The sequence below is a fragment of the Sylvia atricapilla genome, chromosome Z (genome assembly GCF_009819655.1).
Source record: "Sylvia atricapilla isolate bSylAtr1 chromosome Z, bSylAtr1.pri, whole genome shotgun sequence".
Lineage (NCBI taxonomy): Eukaryota > Metazoa > Chordata > Aves > Passeriformes > Sylviidae > Sylvia > Sylvia atricapilla.
The window spans coordinates 28,757,069-28,777,655 of record NC_089174.1 but is presented as its reverse complement, the minus strand read 5'-3'; the positions used below and the strand labels follow the sequence as shown (position 1 = coordinate 28,777,655).

Below are 20,587 nucleotides of genomic sequence, written 5' to 3'. Positions count from 1 at the left end.
TAATGTTTGGTCCACAAGACAGGCCTGGGGGAGCAAAGTCCCTCCCACTGTAAGACAAAATCAAGTTTAGGATCACTTGAAGAACCTAAACATACCTTAGTCTATGGAATGTTATGAGATGTATGCCAGAGTCCCAGGAATTAGCTGATTTAATTACCAAGCCACTGTCCATGATTTTTTAAAAGTGTAGGTCAGGTAACTGGAAAAATGGAAATATTGTACCTATCTTTAAAAAGAGTAGAAAGAAGGACCCTGGGAACTATCAACTTGTCAGTCCCATTATCTCTGCCTAGGCAGATCATGAAGCAGATCTTCCTAGAAGCTCTACTTAGGCACAGGGAGGTGTTTGAGATAGCCACCATGGCTACAGCAAAGGAAAGTGCTGCCTGACCAACCTGATGGAGAGACTCTATCAATGGACAAGGAAAGAGCTACATAAGTAATTTACCTGGACTTTTGTAAGGCCTTTGACATGGTCTCCCACAACATCTCTCTCTCTAGTTGGAGAGAGATGGACTTGATGGGTGGACAATTTAATGGATAAGGAATTCACTGGACAGCCTTATTCAGAGGACAGTGCTCAATGGCTTGAGGTCTGAATGGAGATCAGTGACAATGGGTGTCCTTCAGGGGTTAATTTTGGGACCAATGTCTTCATCAATGACGTAGTGGCATTAAGTGAGCCTTCAGCAAGTTTGCAGATGACATCAAGCTGTGTGGTGTGACTGATGCATGTGAAGGACAGGATGTCATCCAAAGGGACTTGGACAAGATTGAGAAGTAGGCCCATGTGAACCTGGAAGTTTAACAAGGCCAAGTGCAAAGTACCTGAGTCAGGACAACTCACAGCCCAGAAAGCCGAAAGTATACTGGGCTGCATCCAAAGCAGCGTGGCCAGCAGGGTGAGGAAGAGGATTCTGTCCCTCTGCTCTGCTCATGTGAGACCGCACCTGGAGTGCTGTGCCCAGCTCTGGTGTCCCCAGCACAGTAAAGACAGGGTCACAAGGATGATCAGAGGGCTAGAAAACTGCTCTTATGAAGACCGGCTGATAGAGCTAGGGTTGTTTGGGATGAGGCAGAGAAGGTTCTGGGAAGATGTTATAGCAGACCTCCAGTACCTAGAGGGGGATATATAAGAGCTGGACAGGGACGTTTTACAAGCGCATGTAGCGACAAGACAAGGCAAACGGCTTCAAACTGAAAGGTGGAAGGTTTAAATTAGATATGAGGAAGAGCTTCTTTTCTCTGAGGGTGGGTAGTGAAGCAGTGCAACAAGGTTGCCCAGAGAAGTTGTTGATGGTCAATTCCTGAAACTGTTCAAGGCCAGGTTGAATGGGGCTTGGAACAACATGGTCAAATGAAAAGTATTCCTGGTCATGGCAGGGGAGGTTGGAACAAGATGATTTTTTAAGGTTTCTTCCAAATCAAAGCACTTCATGATTCTATAATTCTATGGTGGTTGAGGGATGGAAATGTGAAATTTGCTGAGAACTGTTGTGCTGCCTTGGGAATTCAGAGAAAGGCAATATAAAAATGCATCCTTAAGAACGATAGGAAGCAATGGATCTTGCTTTGTCAGAGAACAGGGCAGATCGAATTTAAAGAAAGTTAAATCACCCATTTCCCTCCTTCCCGTACACATGCACAAAACTCTATAAAGGCATACACTTCTGTTTGTTTTGTGTGGTTTCCTCAGGCAGTGAATTATCTAGGACTGAGTCTAAGACCGGCTATTTAGTTTCAGACTTTAGGATAAGCTTTTCATTATAGCACAGGAGTTTCATTACATGTTACTCTGAGCCAGCTGGAAGCAGTTACACTTTAGTCCTCCTCCCCCTCCCTCCTCACCACAGGATGTCATTTCCAAGGCCTTACCCTTCTTGTCTTGATGATTATGGGATGAAACTGCCACATATGGATCTGTATTTTCAGATGAACCAAGCGGATCCTTCCAATTCAGCATGCGTCCCCTAGCATCATAACCCTGTCGAGCGCGAGAGTCAGAAGTGGTGGTGCTTGGGACTAGGGAACTGGAGTGTCCTGTTCACATTATAAATACAGGTAGGGAAGACAAGTCTCATTAGTAGCTTACCATGCCACTTCCCCATGCTCAGGGATGTACGCACTGCTTTGCTTCCGTGACGGGTGAATGTCTTAGGCTGAGCAGTGTTTTAAAAGTCCTTCAAAACATGACTCCAAAGGAAGAGGTGATTAGAACCTTCCAGATCAGGTTGCTGAAAGGTGCTGCCACTGAGCTGACAGTTCTGTGCTTCTCAACAGAGTTAAATGCATACGAAAGAGGGTAAGCACACTGCATCTGAGTCAAGCATCCTTTGACTGGGTTCACGACACATGCCTGACTGAACCTGAAGTGTCAGCCCATGCTGTCTGATACTGGTTCAGCCACAAAGCAAATAAAAAATCAATTTAAAACAGAACAATATCCAAAATGGCTGAAGCTGAATGCAAATGCCAGAAGAACTACAAAATGGTGACATCATGAGGCACTCTACCTCATGCCCCCAGAGGGATGAAGGACTGCCTAATACCAGTGTGCTCACACTGCAGCATTCGTCTCCAGATGGGAAATGTCCTCGGCCAGCCACTTGCACAGGCTTGCACCATCTCTATTGGTCCTGTCTGAGCTGATGGTCCAAAATGGCTCGGAAATAAGCACAAGACTGAACACCATTTCTGCTCAGAGTGACAGTGCAGACACTGCCTCACCGCATAGATCTGCCCAAGAACCTGTGACCCCAGCAGCAGCTGACACTGAGGTCTCACATGCCTTTTTTCTATTACAAATGCTCCAGACATTGTTACTGTTGCCCCAAACAAGACTGATCTACTTTTCGCATATCTTATACACCGCAACAAAGAGCACATTCACAGAACTTGCTCCACTGGAAATACAGCACAATTTGGAAGGTGGTTTGGATGGGACAGTGGCATGCTTGTACACTCATACACTCTTTGCAGCTGGATCTGGAAAGTACATCAGCATCTAAAATGCTTGGGATGCTTGGAGACTACTGTCTCTGAAAGACAGCTTCCAGTCTGGAAATGGACTTCCCAGACGCTCAGCTGCTTTGGGGAGGGGGCAACAACTGCCATCCACACCACAACATTTTAACCTCAAAACCATTCTGAAAGTTGCCTTTTGGCACATGTGAAAAGTAAGTTATTTTCATCAGGACTCAAGGAGTTCTGGGCCTCCTTAGTTTGATGTGGATTAACTATATCCCCTTACCTATTCTTCATAAAGAGCCCATTACAAAAAGGATTTTTGACACATGTTCAAACACAAACTAACAGAATTCGATTATTCACAGACAGAATGGAATATAACATTTTTCATCAGATAATGCTAGACAGACGAACAATAGCCCTCTTTTCTCCTGTCCCCTTTAGAACAGCCTGGCAAATTAATTTTCCTTCTTTAGATGAATCTCACTTGGAGAGGAGTTCAACCACCAGGCTGCAGGCTGCCCTAATAGGGACCCTCTCCCATGTCCTTTTCTTGATCCTGCTACACTGCTCAGAAAAATAATTTGAGTCTCACTGGGGCAGAGACAGATCAACACATGGAGCTGAAATTGGAGCCTCACAGAGAAGGCACAGAGCTGGGCAGGTAGAGCCTATGCTTCTGTAGTTTGTTTAAAACAGTTCCTGGGTAAGCATAAAGCTTCTGAAAGCTGCATCTCAAAAAAGCTATTTTAAATGGCTCCTAAAGCCCTACAGACCCAGCTCTCCCTAGAAGTCTAGACAGACATGATGAACCGAGATTCTCAATTCTACTCCAACAATCAAAAATCTAAGTGTTGGCCACCAGTGTCCCCAAGCTTTTATATGCACCCACATGCTTCATTTTATGCTTTCATATTTTCATTCATGCTTTTACCAATTTCATGGTGTTGAACCACTGATGAAGTTAGCAAAATGCTGTAACTTCTATTAAGATGCTGTTATGATTTAAGGAAGTCCTGTTGAATATTAATATTAATATGAATATTAATGACTTCACAGTAAAAATAAGTCTGTGCTCCCCTGTAAGTTTTTGAGGAGCCTTTTTAATTTACTGAATTGAATTATATAAGGGAGCACTTTGGACTGTGTTTTGCATAGGATGTGACCACAAAAAAGTCCTTTAACTTGTATACTTAGAAGGGAAAATTGGTTAAATTTACAATGTTATCACCATGAAGCCAAGCTTCAGCTACAGGTAATTGTTAACACAATTTAGCTCTGGATGTCAGTCTGGAGGTTTTATACTAACAAAAGCAGTTGGATTGTTTTTTACCCTCTCATGGTGGAAAGTGTGTTTTCTCCCAGCCATCTTTTTTAAAACAGCAAATTAAACATGTATTTTGTTAAGACAGAGTTTTGAATGTCGCCCAAATAGAAAAGAGAAGCCAAATGTTATCCTCTTTTAAAAGGTTTCCATAAGCCCCAACATGGCTGGGAGTGTTGGTAATACACAGATAGAGGATTCCATTTGAACTCCAATGTGCCTGCTCCACAGCAGCCATTGTGTCCAAAGGGACAGGTAGAGGTCCAGCCACTGAAAACACACACCCTCTTGGAGCAAGAATATGCTGGATCCTGAAAGCATTTGCTCCAACACTATTTTATGCTTGTCAACTCCTGTGCTCATCTCCAAGGAACAAGATGAATAATAGTGCAAAGAAGAGGCTAGAAAATGGAAATAATGGAATTTTCATGTTTTCTTTTCCCTAAGGATTAAACCATAGTGCAAGCATTCATGGGGTCCAGTCTTCAAGTTTATATCCCATTCAGCAACAACAATTATGTGCACAGTATTTGATCAGCTGACACATAATGCTGCACTCAACATAAGAAAGCAATTACTCATTGTTTGATAGGGAGGTAAAATATAAGAAAATCTTGCCAAGTAGCAATCATATTTTATGCTTGTGTTTGATATGTATTTATATGCCTATATCTCTTTCCAGACACTTGCACTTTTAAGTGTGCTTAAAGGAGGAATTCTAAGGAAAAGCTATAAGTATGGTTAAAGGAAAACATTTTATAATACAGAAATCTAGAGGAAATATATGCCTAAGGGACACATTTTCTGGGGGAAAAAAAATTCTTGAGCCACATATTGCCAATACACAGAGAACTTCCTGGTAATGGAAAGCTAAGGCTTTGTGAAGATACTAATGTGTACCAGGTGGTCACTAAGTAGAGAGGAGTTCTGCACAAATGCAAGGAATCAGTATATTGTCTCTGTTACTAAGGCATTAGTTTCATACATAGTGAAAAGCAAGCTTACACTGCTAATCAAGACAAACTTTCCTCTGTTTGATTTTGAGGAAGCAGGGCAGGAGCAGATTAAACCTTAATAGCCTGTCCCAGTTGTGTCAGAGCTGTATTTTGCAAACACTACCAGGTGGTGATACTGCTCCTGTAGGCAGTATCACAGTGTCCTGTAAGTGCTTGAACAGACAGTCCCATTGGGTGAATTTCACCTCTGAGTAGAGGGGCACCACAAATGTATGAGCTACTTAAGTTTCTCTCATAAACAAAGAAAAGACTGAAGTGGCAGGCAACCCAGTCCTGGCCCTCTCACACAAAGCCATTATCAAGCCTTTACAATGCACTTAATAGTTTGCAACATGTAGTGGGCCTTTTTTCCCATTATACCATTTTTTACCACTCTGACTTGCAAATAAGCTTTGTTGAAATTTAACAAGGCTTTATCACATCTGAGATGTTGCCAGTACCTCTGGGTTAATAATGGTTAATACAAAAACAACTGAAAAACCAATTCTGCCTTTGTTTTAAAAAAAAGTATCCCAATAACTGTACACATACTGTTTTTCAAATATCTTTGTTTAAAGAAAACATGTAAAAATCAAATAGACACATTTTTAAAAAATCTGGTTTAGATGCTTCCATTATTTTCAAAAACTTTTGGAGTGCTGTAATCAAGTAACAGAGGCAGAGTAAAAGCACTTAGTGCCTACGAGCACAGATAATGATTCAAAAAGGCTGCACTTCTGTAACTATAGCTTGCTCCGAAGTGCACTTGTAAAGAGGTTTTTTTTTCAGGTTTAAAACAAAGACAGAGATTCAATACGATCAGTACTTGATAGTTGGTCTAATATGCACAAGCCATTAGAATCTCAGAGGTTAAGATATCTGCACACTATCCTATTAACAGCTATAGCAACCTAATTCGACAATTAGAGGGAAAGTTAAATCAATACTATAGAAGGAGAAAGGCCTACGGCTAGGGGGTAATATAAGGGCCCAATTCACTAAGAGTTGATGTTTCCAAAGGTAATTGAAGCTGCCTAGACCTTTTGCAGAGTGATTTAGCTTAATCTCCTTGTTTAAATATGTGGCTCCTGCATAATTTCTCACTGACTTTCTACATCCAGACCTTCAGTCTGCTATCCTCTCCTTGGGTGTCACTTGAGTCACCTCCTTGGACTCTGCACTTTACTTGTTTGCAACTGATCACGTGAGACTGCCTTAGGAAGAGAGTCCATGTGCCAAACTCAGGAGGAGGTTGGTGCTGAGAATACAAAGATTAAGGGCTTGGTTCTCCTTTCATTCACACTGGTACAGACTAGCAGTAAGGCTGTTGAAGGAGGATGCTTTATAGTGGAATATATAAATGAAGACAATCAGGCCTTATGACTTTTTTTGGAGATTCAGATGACTTTAGGTATATTTAACCCACTAAGCATTCACCTGGCTTATATTCTGCTACCAGTGTTCTGAGCCTTAATCTATTACAACATACCATTTACCTTTGCATTAAACTGCACTCAGTAACATCAAAATAGATAATTCATAATTTTTTTTTTCAAGATACAAAATTACTCAGATCAGTCAGTACAGCTGGCAAACATGACCATGTTTACCGAGACTGGTTTACCACCTCACCCTAAAATTTCTGCACCCCTGAGTAGAAGATCAATAGAGTTGACTAGTGGTAGGGGAAAAAAAAGCCCAACTCCAAAAATATCAAAATAGATATTTTAACTAAACCAATAAAAAGAGGAGATGACTTGTATAGAGAACATGTTATCAGGATATACCCAAGAGGGGTAAACGAAATAAGCTGTAAAAGACAGGACATAAACAGGAACCCATGTTAATGCTGGGTCAGCCTTTCTCTGTTGCACCTGCCTGTAAAGTCCTACTTTAAAAGCTGAGGTCATTTATGGAGTCTGTTTTTGGGCTTTACACACCTGGACAGTAAAATGTACTCTGTTAACTGTACTCTCCTGGACTTCAGCTTTTTTTCATTCTGCTGTTCACTTAAAACACTATTCTGCTTTCTTGGTCAGACTAAAATATAATTTTTTACTAAAGTACCTACTGATATTCTAGCTGGCAGGATCTAGAACCACAGTTCCACAGCTAGAACTTTGCAGACTATGGAATTAACTTCAAAGCAAGAAATCTAGAACATTTCTGGCATATCAGAACTATGCCCAAAGCAACTCACTTTATCTTTACATTCAGCAATACGGATTTTATTATTACGCTTCTTGAATTATTGCTCTTTGCATTAGAAATACAGCAATTTCACAATTGGAAGTATAATTGAAAGAAAGTATAAACTCTATATGCAGATGAAACAGTGAGTCTTCCATGTGTTAGAAAGTCTCAACTTGCCTTCAATTTTGTACATTCCCTTCACATGTTTTCATTACCATACTTTCAAATAAGTTTCACCTGCACATTTTTCATTTCCTAGTAATAAACAGTAGGGGGAATTTGATTTTATTTTTATAAATGTTGAGCAGCATTACTGTGCCTCCAGTTATTTATATTCTGCTGTACTGGCCTGTCACTGGTACATAGTCTGCAGGCACGAGATGAAAGGATCAGTTAAAAGTTCATCACAGTTTCACATTAACCTACCTCTTGCTGTGTTCAGCCAAATGTACAGAGAATTTGATCTAGCCTTAATGAATTGCTAGTCTTGTACAGCCTGAAAGCAACTTCATAAGGAAGCTCACACCCCACATGGAATTTTGCCATTGACTTCACTGGCAGCAATAACATGCATCTTCTTAGATTATGAGTACTTGTCTTTGTTCAGGATGTCTATAAGAAAAGCTATTGCAATATATATCTGGGCTTGAATTTAAGGTGATTATTTATTCTGCAGTGACTCCTCATGAAGACACTCTTCACTTCAAGAACCAGCATAATCAACTTCCAAATATGCAGAACAAAGTGGAAGAAAGCACTATGAGGACAGATTAACATCTGCCTCAGGGGAACCTGCTACTCTAGGCTTGCAGAAATTATCCTCTTCATTCAGGTCATTTAATTAGCTATGTAAATTTGAATGGACATCATAAATGGCTCACCCTAGAAGTGACAAGAACCTTTAGGAATTGAGGCATAATCCAGTCTCAAACCACATGGGTAAAAGGCTAATTTTCCTTATGAGAGATCTTTCTGCAACCCAGGGGTAGTTCTGCTTTCCCTAAAGTATCTCTGAATGGTTGCTGTAGCAGTAATGGCACCAGTCTTGACAGCTCATAAGTGGGTTGTGAGCTTGTCCTTGTTTGTCCTGGTGAACAGATAAGATGCATTGCTGTACCCAAGTATTTCTTTGAGTGTTCAGATGAAGCGTGCTCTTAATCATGTCTGCTGACATGTCATTAAAACAGGCCATATCTGACTTTATTTCAATGTAGACACTTTTGAGAGAAGACAAGAAAAGAGGGATTGAAAATCAAGAGGTGTGACTTAATCCTAGTTGTGATTAGTGAATCGGGCCCTCAAAACCAAGACAAAACAGGTAAAATAGGGTAACAACTATTTGAGTACAGGAGCTACTAGCTAACACAAAGATTTGGGGAGAATTAAAAAAAACACTCATAAACTGACCATACACTGTGTAGTAAGACATTTCATGATCAGGTGAAGCAGTTGAAATGTCTATGAACAAAATAAATTGGGAAAAAACATTAAATATAACAGAAGTATGAAAATATTAAAAAGCTTAGTAAAAAGCGATTCCTCCAAAATAGATTTGATGTCAGTAAATATTGAAACTAAGAACTTCCTTACCATTCAGGGCTACGAAGGAATCTGAAAGACAAATAACAGGGGAAAAAATTATTATTTCTATCTTGTTTTTCTTTTAAGTAGTTTGCTGCTAATAACTGCTAATGTTTCAGCTGATATTTGTAAGCATGTGATTTGCACAGTAAGGACCCAGGCAAAACTAATATTTGGACAAACCCCAAAACAATGTCTGTGTTTGAAAGCACTCATCACCCTCTCTGCACACAAGGTACCAAAGCTGGAGGGCCAATATCCTCCCTAGTTTCTTTGCAAATCCTAGTCTAAGGCAAGGCATTGCAGGGGATGGAGCCAGCAATGTGAGTTAATGAGGACAAAACTCAGGTGACTCAAGATCACATGAAGTAGTAAAATCAGCTGTGTTAGCAGGAAATAAAATATACCTCTGTGCAGTGTCAAGGTTCAATCCATTATTCAAGGCTAAAGAGGGATTTAAGCAGGGTATGGGATTTGTAGATCTCTCTCCATGAGCACAGTGTGCTGTTCCTGAGTAATTTCCTGCCCCCCTTTTACATATAACTGATATCAGGTACAGCCCACTCCTGCATAACACATTTGCCCAAGGAGAGCAGAACTGGCTGAAAAGGGCAAAGATACACCAGCTGTGAACTGGCCTGATTTCAGTGCTAACCCATTTTACAGGGGAACAGAGGGGAGGCCTATGTGTACATCTCCTTCAAAAACCTTTGCAACAGTCTATACTACCTTATCTCAGGACAGAAATCCTTGTACTCCTTCAAGCACAATGATCAGAGTAATTAATGGCTCTTGAATACGGATGTACAAGGCATGAGAAGGCTCTGACTTTCTCCAGAGCAGTTGGCCAGCACTGTGTCCCATGGCACAGTCTAGCCCTCTGTTATTTTTCTCCATATTGCAGAAGTAATAACTTTCTCTGTACTCAACTGTACATTGATTCCTCAGCTTCTTCAGTTTTATTGCATCAGTGCGAATTACACTGAAAAGAACATGAATCTTGATTTCACAAGGTTTTTAAATAATATTTGAAGCTCAGAATCAAACCAACCTTAGTGAGAACATTTGGAACAAGAGCTGTCCTGAACACAGATGTTGGTATTCCTGAAGACTCAGAAATCAGCATGTAAGTGCAAGCTATGCACTTATAAGCATTTCAGTACAAAACTGTAAATGTTTAAAGACTCTGTTTAAGTTTCCAGCTAATGTTGTCAGTAATTAAGGTTTACCATTAAAATCTCTTAGGCAGTGCCAATAGTACCTGACCCTTAATACAGTGAAGTTCTCCAGACTGCAAGTAAAATTCCCTAAGATTCACAAACTAAGCAGTTGTCATTTCTTGATCCAGATCCAAAACTGAAGACATATTTCACTGTGTCACTATGCTGCATGGGAATGTAGTCCAAGTCACAGACTACACCAAGAAACCAAGCCACTTCTGTACATTTACACAAACAACCAAGCCACCAGGGCTAATAAAGACAATGACCCCATTTCATTATGGCATTGCTGTAATCAATATCCTCTATAGCTGAGCTTTTCTCATTATGCAACCACTCTGAAGTCCAGGATTCATATAAATCACATAAACTGGGCTATTTTCCTCCAACACATTTAAACAACAGTTCTTCTTTTGAACCTGCATTATTAGCTACAATGCTGCCCCTATTGTGGCTTTTGTTTCTACAAAAGAATGCCTGACAGGTAATGGTGATTTGAGGCATTCAGAAGGATACTGTGACACATGGTAAACAGAGGTAAAAGTTTTGCTTACTTTGGCAGTCACCCAGGCCATCTGTATTGCCACGTTCTATGTCCTGCTCAAATGCCAGTCTAAATAATAGAAAGAAACAAAACAGTATGAATAACAGCAGTCATAGGCATAACCAGAAAGAAATTATCACATGCTCAACTGAAATAAAATCCTGCTGTGAAACTGGCTATTTCTTTGGAAATTCCACAAAAAGGCTGAAAACCAACAACATACACATTGGAGCTATTCATTGTTGCTTAAGATTTCTTGACTTCTAAAGATGCTTTGTCTTTGTATTATTACTTTTAAAAATCCACTACATGCCTCGTTACCAAGGGAAGAAAATACCTGCATTTTTTAAACTGTTAAATATATGATGTTATTATATAACATTTGATCATATAATCAACTGTAACCCTGCATTAACCTGTGCACAGAATAGATTGAGTGCACTGGCACTTTGGTGTGAGAAGGAAGCCAACACATTGGACAGGTACTGTGCTTGAGGAAGAAACCTGCTTTTCAGCAATCACTCAGGTACAGCACCTGATGAGGCTGCAAGGCATAAGGTTCATCCCACAAAAGGTCCATCCCACAGAAAGGTATTCCCTTTAACTCAGAGGGCTCTACTGACAAGCACTCACATGCTTTTCTAGCTGATGTGCTCAGCTTATGCTCCCAGCCTCTCTCTGTGATTTTGGATAGCTATTGAACGTGTTCTTCCAATTACCTGTATGGTCAAAGGTGAATGACAAGAACCTTGGAAAACTTCCAAATACAAGAAGATTATGCCTCAAGCCCTTGTCTATATTAGGATCCTGCCCTTGAGGCATAATTACCCTTGCTGACAACTCATTCTAACTCTGTTCTTAAAACACCTGCTCCACTGTCACCTATTCCAGGAGGGTGCCTAAAATGTCTGCCTCCTGTTGGTTAGCTTAGAAATTCACCTGGTATCTTCACAGCTGATTTGGACCCCCTTCCTAAGTACTGGTTAGAACATGAGCTGCCTTGCTCACTTTTGGACTTCATCACTGCAAGCTGCATAGCCTCTCTCTTGATGGATCTATTGATGAAAGTGGGAGCTACTTCAAAAAGTGAGGTACAGAAGTGCCCTACAACTTGCCATGGAAGTTGAAGAAGTCTCAAGCACTTTTGGAGTGATGAAAAACCCGATATGGACGCAGGTGAATTTTAACATTATCCTACCAAATGTCAAATAAAACCAGCTCACACTTTTGTAGTCAAGTGAATACAGACACAGCAACAGCATCCCCAGCAGATGGGGAAAATCAGAAAATTAAGAACAAGACAGAAACATAGGAATTGTAACTTGTCCATTATATACCGAGGACCTGTAGAGAAGCAGGGTTAAGTGGCATCAAATGTAGGGCTGTCAAGGCTCTGTGATGTCTGTGCTACACTTCCACTACTTCCATGAGGGAGTACAGCTGTATAGCTCAGAGTGGGCAGTCATGTGGTGTTTCAGAAAGCGGCCAAGAAATGCGAGGTCTGAAGCGGGTTTGCTCCCTGTAACCTTCACAGACTTTCATTATCATAAAATAATTAAATTCTACTGTTAAGCAAGGGGAGATCCAGCACTTCTCTAAATCTGTTTTAAGCCCTTACTCTGCTCTGTTATTCCTCTTAGTAATGCACAGTAAATTAGAAGGACTGGTTTTGTTTTCAGTGGACAAATTACTTCAGTAATTTAATTTGGATTCTATTGCCTCTTTAATCAGCTGTGATGGCTCCAGTGTAAGCTGGTCCAGACATATCCATCCAATTCACTCCTTTCAATAATACGCAGACGTTAATACAGCTCTTTCATTTTCTTCTTCCTCCTCTTTCAGCAGTTACCAATCAGCTGACTGTTCACATCAAAAAAATTTGTGAGACATTTCAGAGGTGAATGCAAATAAGGTAGAAACAAACACTTCCCACATTTTTCCCCCTCTAAAAGCCTCATGTTTCAAATAGCTTTGCCCAAGACTGCCTGGCACCACTGCCAGAGCTTCACGGCCCATCCAGCCAGAGCCCTTACTCACTTGGAGCCAAGGACCAGCTGCGTGCACAGCCCACTCTCCTTCACCCATCCGCAGTACGGGTCTCTGGATGCTATGCAGGCCCTTGGGAGAGAAGAGCACAGGGTGGCATTCATGAGTGCTCCAGCTCCCCCACTGCACAGGCACTGACAGCCGCCACACAATACGTACTTTTTGCATTGGCCATGACGCTCACAGCGTCCCAGGGGAACCTTGATGACACAGGTGGAAAAGGCGACGTACAGGGCACTGCTGGGCTTGTCAAGCTGCATTCCCATGATCCGCTTGTCCTCCATGCCATCGTAGCTGCACCTGATTTGGATAAAAGTGAGTTGTGGTCACAAGTGGGCCCTGCTGGGAAACCAGGGGAAACCTTAACTCTCCCTCAGGCTGGGAAAAAAAAATCACAAAAACTTCCACCAAAAATCCATAAGAAAGGCAGAATTGAACTAGTCAAGGAAAAAGAACACACAATAGCCACTAAAAATACTGATAGACATAGATGCAAGTATTAAAAATGCATGACTTAGTTATGAACTGGAGAGCGACAGCACACCAGACAAGCTTCTGATGGCCCTTCATTTCAATGTTTCTTCTCCAGCACTGAAAGTAGCTGAAATTTCTGCATGATTATGGCTCACTTCAAAGCCCCCTTAGGCATATTTGAGGAAGACTGAAATGTGGAAAATTTCCCTTGGAGAGCAGCTTGCTGCTTGTTGAGTTATTTGGAGAGGAAACAGGTTTTTTTATAGGATTATAGAAAATTAATCTTCCTTTCCAGAACTTCACTTTTAATTATCCATCAGCTGCTGCATAGGATGGGCTATTTTCTACACATACTGAATAAAAAAAATCTTATTGCAATGTAGCGACTGATAAGCAGACATCCCCTCCCTAAAGAGTTTAAAATTACTCAAAAAACTTGGCTTCTCTAACCACTTCTGTTTCTATGGGACAAATTATTCTCTGGGAAATCAGAAGTTCAAAGTCATCCACACATGAGTACAAAGAATCAGATACACACTTTTCAGGATTGTAAACATTGATCTCCTCCAGGAAAAGGCTGTCATTTAGGAAACCAGTGCTTCCTGTACGTGCCAAGAACTTCAGGATGATTCCCTTCTCTGAACCCAAGAAAACCACGGTGTAGTTCTGATACGGCCCAGCAGCAGAGTCAACTGCAATTTTGGTCAGGCGATATCTAAAATAACAGAGCATTTTCATGTATAAATCACAGAGATAATCACAGAATTGCCATTCATTTAATCAATTTCTTCATGTCAGATAATTGTATGGTAGACATCTAGGAACCATAAAACACATTTAAGCAGTTTTCCTACCTGAGTATAAATCAACACAGACTGTACCAATTTGGCTCCCCAGACGCTGGGGAATTTTCATGTGTTTGCATTCGCACATATTCAATAGCCAGCAGAAGTGTCCAGAAGTTCAGAAGTGTCTAGAAGTTCAGAAGCTGAAGGGGTGCTAGGAGTCTGAGGGCATTTAGGAATTATCCTTTTAAAAGCCTGCTGATTTCTTCACACAGGGATAGAGAATCAGGAGAGTGAAGTATTTAAAAATTTCAAGCTCTGTCACATTAAAAGCAGCTGAACTAGGTTCAACGTTTTTTGCCATGAAAAGCTCTGTCAGTGCAATAGTGAGACACTGAACACAATTTTACCTCACTAAAATTAATCACACAACTGCCACCCAAGTTCAGCACTGAGGTGATACCAAATCTTAGAATGACACTATTTATTGAAAACAAGTATATTTGTGGTTTGGTGCCAGTTAGATTGTACTGCCTATCAAAGGGAAGCACTCTGTGGTGCCTGATGCTCTGGTCTTTGATTGGAGGTACAGAACCTAAGAGAAAAACCTGACAGAAGATACATTACTATAATTAAGTCAGACCCTTCCACAGCTGCATCCAACATAACACCTTTGTTCAGAGGAGGAGAGGAAAGTATGACAAAAGTTAGTCACATTATTCTGTTCACTGCTGGAGGGTAGATAAGTAGTATAATGACCACAGCAGAGAGTGGGAATGTATTTTGATAGGAAGTGGATGGTGTATTTAACACTTAGTGATTTATGAGTTTTTGTTCAAATCTGTCATTATTTATTTTCTTGTTGTTATAGAAAGGATGCAAATTATGCAATTATTTCTGCCTATATGCTTCTGCAGACATTAAAGTTTACCAGTACATAAACTGACAGACATCTACATATCCTGTGAACATATTCTGGCAGACATTTTTTTATCCTGTGTACATATTCCTGAGTTGTCTGCTGATCGTTGCTTGAAGCTTTTACAGAGCCATCTCAAACATTGACCCACAAGCCAAAAGGTGAGTGAACCTTCCCTGCACAGCATTTCCTACAACATCCGGCTTAAGCACAACATGGTTAGAAAAGACTGAGGTCTTTCCTGTCTTGAAAGCTGCTCAGGGAGTTCCGCAGCATCTGCTGAGCTCTGCCAACATTCCTAGCAGGATTCATGCCCAGGACACTGAGGACACTGGTGGGGTTGGGGGTATTTGAAGCAAGGCTCTTAGCACAACATGACAGCTACGATGTGGGCAGGAGTTCACATGGTGTACGTACCTGACCATCGTTCTCAGGAACCACGGTCTGTTGACAATGGAAGGTACAGCCTCATCCATCAGAGGATGTGTTTTGATGAAGTTTAGAGTATCATCTGGGAACTCATTAGACGTTACATATTTTTCTAATGATGCAGAGCCAGCACAGCAACCAGGCCTATATAAAAGAAGAGAGCAAAGCCAGAAAACTTATTTAACATTGAGGGCAAGTTTTCTTTTGTGATGAAGCTCTCACTGAAATCTGATGTGCTTTACAGGAGTTTAATTTAGAGGAGGATCGAGAAGTGTGGTGTTCAGCCCCTCAAGGGAAGCCTGCCCTGTTCTCCATTCAAAAGGACTTAATGTGTCACTTACAAGCACAAAGTCATTTTTTCATCAGGAGTGCTACACACAGAGTTTGTAATTAATCCACTCATATGAAATGTAATCACAGTATGTGTGCATTTGGCTTGATGCTTCCCAATGGCACAGGTGTTTTCTGATCTGTAATTTGACTAGTTGACTGCTCTCTCCTGGAAAAAGCAGTCCCTGTAACACAGAAGGAAGTTAATTTTTTTTAACAGGTATGAAAGAATACCACTTTTAGTTACCTCTGATAGAAAATTGACTATAGCTGACTATATAGAAATAGACTATAACTATTTCTATAACTATAACTGAAAACAGACTATAACTGAATAGCATCCATGTAAACACTGGTTTTACCCGTTGTTCAATTTGGATGATTTAAGAATGATTTAAGAATGGTAGGTCATTGAGAATTTTCACTGAAAAAATATCTGTCATTCTTTGGCAACTTAAACGTAAATCTGCTCACACTATTTCTAATCTACCTGCTTCTAAGAGGTAGAGCAATCTTCTTTCCTGGACAGGCCATCTCTCAAAGAAGCAGCAAAATGTTTTGCTTAGTTAATATTGTGTAAGTAATTTTCTTCAATGAAAGGCTAATTCGATCCCATTTTCTACAGCATTATGATTCTTCAAACCTTTGAGCCAGTGTAAGATAGAAAGATGAAAGATAGACCATTTACTCATAAATACATTGCATCATCCAATTTTCATCCCCTCTGCTACATCTGATGTGGGTAAAGGCATTGACATCAATAGTAATGCCAACTTGAACAAAATACAGGACTGGTCCTATCTGTGTTGCTCAGATTTAGATAAATATTCAAAAATCAGGTAAATAAATCTGATGGGGGAAGATAGCATAGGACTCGAAGGGACTAGCTCTGCCAACAAGTCTGATCCCACAAGAGCTGAGCAAGGAACATTACATGCAGACAATAAGTGCTCTTGCCTCTTCATACCCAAAATACTTCAGTTGTCTTGTAATTGCATGTAGAGCTAGCAACAGATAGAGAGAAGGAAAAATCAAGGGCATGACTGGTTTCCTGGGTCCTTGCAGAGGCACTGACCCATGAGGCAACATTCCCAGAGAACTCGAGGGAGCAGCCTGCACCTTCTGGCACCCTGGTGTGTATCTAATCTGGAGGCCTATTTACTCCTAAATCCTAATAGCATGATTGGATTAATCCTTTTTTAATCTCAACTGGTTTAAGCACAAATCCAAGCATACCCTGCTGTCTGGCCAAACAAGGAAGTGACACCCCTGAAGGGCTGTGGTAGATTTCTGAGACCTGTTAGGATCAATGGGGGCAGTAATGTTTCTGCATCATACTGAGGCACCCTCATATAAATGACCATATTTCAAAGGTTCTTGTCGTGTACTTTAACATGATATAGAAGTAACGATTATTTCTATTAAGCAGATTGATTGCCAAACATTATGTGAAACACTGTTCACAACTCACTTCACATTATCTCCTTCAGGTTCAGAAAGAGCAATATTGTCCCATCTTCACCATAACAGTTAGCCTGCTATTGCCTCATCCCAAACTTGTAACGCAACCTTCTCTTCTTCTTTCCCACTGAAAGAGATTTCTCCTTCTTCTTTTCCCCTTCCCTGCCAGTATGTCTCAGTAAAGTCCAAATAAATAACCCTTTTCTTCTGAAGCCTTGCACTTCAATGGTCTGCCTCCCAAGGCAGACCACTGTGTCAGTAAGTTGTTTGAAACACTGCAAAATGGAGAAGAAAATCCTGCAACACTGCTAGAAGCTGCATTACTGTGGCTCAGAATATGAAAATAGCCACAGAATTTACCAGATTTCCCAGTTACCTACAGGCTCTTCTCTTGAGTAACAATTTGAGAATAAAGACAGCACAGTAATATTACACTTGGAAAATTCAAAACATGATGGGCCAAATTTGGATCTGGCAGAAGCTCAGTGTCCACCACGGAGCTTCACAGACTCATAGAATATCCCTGAGATGGAACCGACCCTCAAGGACCACCACAGTCCAGCTGGCCCCACACAGAACACTCCAAGAATCACACCATGTATCATGAGAGTGTTGTCCAAAAGCCTGTTGAGCTCTATCAGATTGATGGTGTGACCACTTCCCTGGGGAGCCTGCTCCAGTGCCCAGCCTCTTCCCTGGATGAAGGATCTTTTCCTAATGTCCAAACTAAACCCCCACTGACACAACTTCAGCCCATTCCTTTGGGCCCTGTCACTGGTCACCACAGAGAAGTGATAAGTGTCTGCCCTTCCTCTTCCCCTCATGAGGAAGTTGTAGATTATGATGAAGTCTCCCCTCAGTCTCCTCTTCTCCAGACAGGCCAAGTGGCCTCAGCTGCTCCTCACATGGCTTTCCCTCTAAGCTCTTCACCATCTTTGTATCTCTCCTTTAGAAGCTCCTAACAGCTCTGTATTCTTCTTGTATTGTGGTGTCCAACACTGCTCAGAGTACTTCAGATTTTTTTTTCTTTTGAAACTATTTAAGAAATCATAAGCAATGTAAAACATGTAATAAAGTGGTAAAGGTTAAGTTAGATAAATGAATTTGATTTATCTATATGCATCTCAATATCTCAGAGCAAAATGCTATTGGTGTAAATGCGTTAACAAGTGTCTGTCAACAGCAACTTGTATGAAATAGTACTTCTAAGAAATATGAAGAATGCAGTAGAGGAGATGTGTGCAAACATGTGGAAGTGGGGAAAACAACTCATAGGAGGAATGAGGTAAATGGAATCTCCAGTTTAGTAGAATACTCTTTTTTACTTTCCATAAATCATCCACTGTGGCACTTAAACTGAATGTTAATCATAGAAGAGCAAACTGCAGAACTGGTGCAGGCTTTGTAATGAGATATATCTATTAATGAACCTATTTGCAAAAACGGTGTAATTCACACCACTCAAGTGATTATTCTGACCAAATGGATCTGATGCTGGCCTGATACATGTTACATGAATCTTATTTAAGTGGAAAAATGTCAATTGTATAGTTTAGATCCAAATTCAACTCAACTTCTGCTTTACTGTTGCAACATGTATAATTGTATCTGCACTTTACATGGCTGTTCAAATTATCAAAAAGCCTCTGGAGCTTGCATGAAGGAACAGAACAATACATGAAACATACCTGGGCTTGGGCACTCGCTCATCAGGAACTGGTGTCCACGTGGAGTCTGGAGACTTTTGTTCTTTGAATCTCCCAGTAAATACATTTGCAATGTCAAGCATGTCATAGGCACAGACTGCAGAGCCAGGGATGCTGCAAAGTGACATTTCACAGAAATTGTTACTCATCCTGCAGTTATGCATAAAACCTTGAGAAAAAAATATGCTCTGTAGAAGTGTTCCTGCCCCAGGTTACTCAACCCTGAACTCTGAATCCGGTACTGACAGGAAAAGCCAGACCCTTGGAAAAAACCAAATATCAATCAGCTCCTGCCAAGACAATTTATTTCAAAGCCTCTACAGAAAGAATAGCAATAATCTTGAAGAAGGGAGAGAATCAGTGAAACTCTGGCTATCACTGGCAATGCATGAGAGGCAATGCCAGTCTCATTCAGAATTATTTGGAAATCTAAGGTCTACTAAGTCATAACATCTCTCAGTACCAACTCTTGTAGTCCCTGCCGTGCCTCAAAAAACACATAGCAGACAGTTCAGAACTTGGTCCTAGTCAAACTGGAAGTGTGTTGCAATGTGCCATTTACCTAGCTTTTATGTTTAATCTTTTCATGCTCCCACAGCCTGATATCCACAAAATGTTCCTGCTGACAAGGAGTCAACTATGTTCAGGAATTTGCTCTACTCAATGAAATGTAAAGAGCTAACAGAAGCAAATTTGATATTATTTTAAGATCATAGCATTGCAAATTTCAACTTTTTGAATACTTGCATGCAACTGCACCATAGCATTGTCCAAACATAGTTATATTCTTACCTACTTTCTGAAAGGCTTATGGGTTTACCATAATCAGTCACTGGAAGGATGAAATATTCTTTTATCCTCCTTTCTTTTTTTTGTACATGAACTTCTGTATTTGTGTCTGACTTCCGCTACTTGATTTTATTAGGCAAATAGCATGAACCCATCTGGCTGAGGCTTTCAATCCTGCTCTTAGCTAGTAGGTTATTATAGATCAAAAAATAAAATGTAGGAACTTTAATACTACAGAGGATGAAGCTAAAGTCCTAAAGATATATAAACTAATGGAAAAACAACCTTTGGAGTAGTAAAAATTTTCAAAATGTTTTTTACTCAAGAAAAACAACAACAGTCTTACTTTGATCTCCACATATTTGTCTTTTTATACGGAAGGAAACTTCAAAGCTCTATATTAATGTGATACTACACAGCAGTTTTAAATGGAGGCAGTCATATATAAGTTAATGTAAGACATGTTCAGGGGTGTATTTGGCCACACAGAGGACCTCATCTTAAAAGACAGCTCAAGACCCACTTCAGATAGAATATTTTGCACATTGCTGAAGTAAGTCCTAAAGAAAAAAAACCCATAAAATCTCGAGGTTTGTTACACACAACTACAAGTACTGAGACTCATGCTCAACACACAACAACAGGTGGATGGAGGCATTGCTGTGCTGACAGGACTGCAGCATCTTTTAATCTGTAGGTGGCAGACTGCAGGTCTGTAGTATCATGCAGTGGTAAGGATGGAGCACTCTGGGTCACAGCCAAGGGGGTCTAAGCTACCTCTGAACTACTGGACTACACCTCAATTCTAACTTCTACCTGAGTGA

At 40.6% G+C, this 20,587-nt stretch overlaps 1 protein-coding gene across 2 annotated transcripts in view; it reads right to left on the bottom strand.

The window, feature by feature from the left end:
* SEMA6A (semaphorin 6A) overlaps positions 1-20,587 on the bottom strand; it is a 118,127-nt gene that overhangs the window by 23,542 nt on the left and 73,998 nt on the right. Inside the window, exons 11-18 of one of the 2 annotated variants that reach the window (XM_066339940.1) lie at positions 18,957-19,088; positions 15,466-15,621; positions 13,883-14,059; positions 13,030-13,170; positions 12,862-12,942; positions 10,835-10,893; positions 9,070-9,090; positions 1,876-2,040 (exon numbers count right to left, since the gene is read on the bottom strand). In XM_066339940.1, coding sequence (XP_066196037.1) covers positions 1,876-2,040; positions 9,070-9,090; positions 10,835-10,893; positions 12,862-12,942; positions 13,030-13,170; positions 13,883-14,059; positions 15,466-15,621; positions 18,957-19,088 — 932 coding nt within the window. The remainder of the gene's footprint in view (positions 1-1,875; positions 2,041-9,069; positions 9,091-10,834; positions 10,894-12,861; positions 12,943-13,029; positions 13,171-13,882; positions 14,060-15,465; positions 15,622-18,956; positions 19,089-20,587) is intronic. The other variant, XM_066339941.1, reaches the window with a different exon arrangement.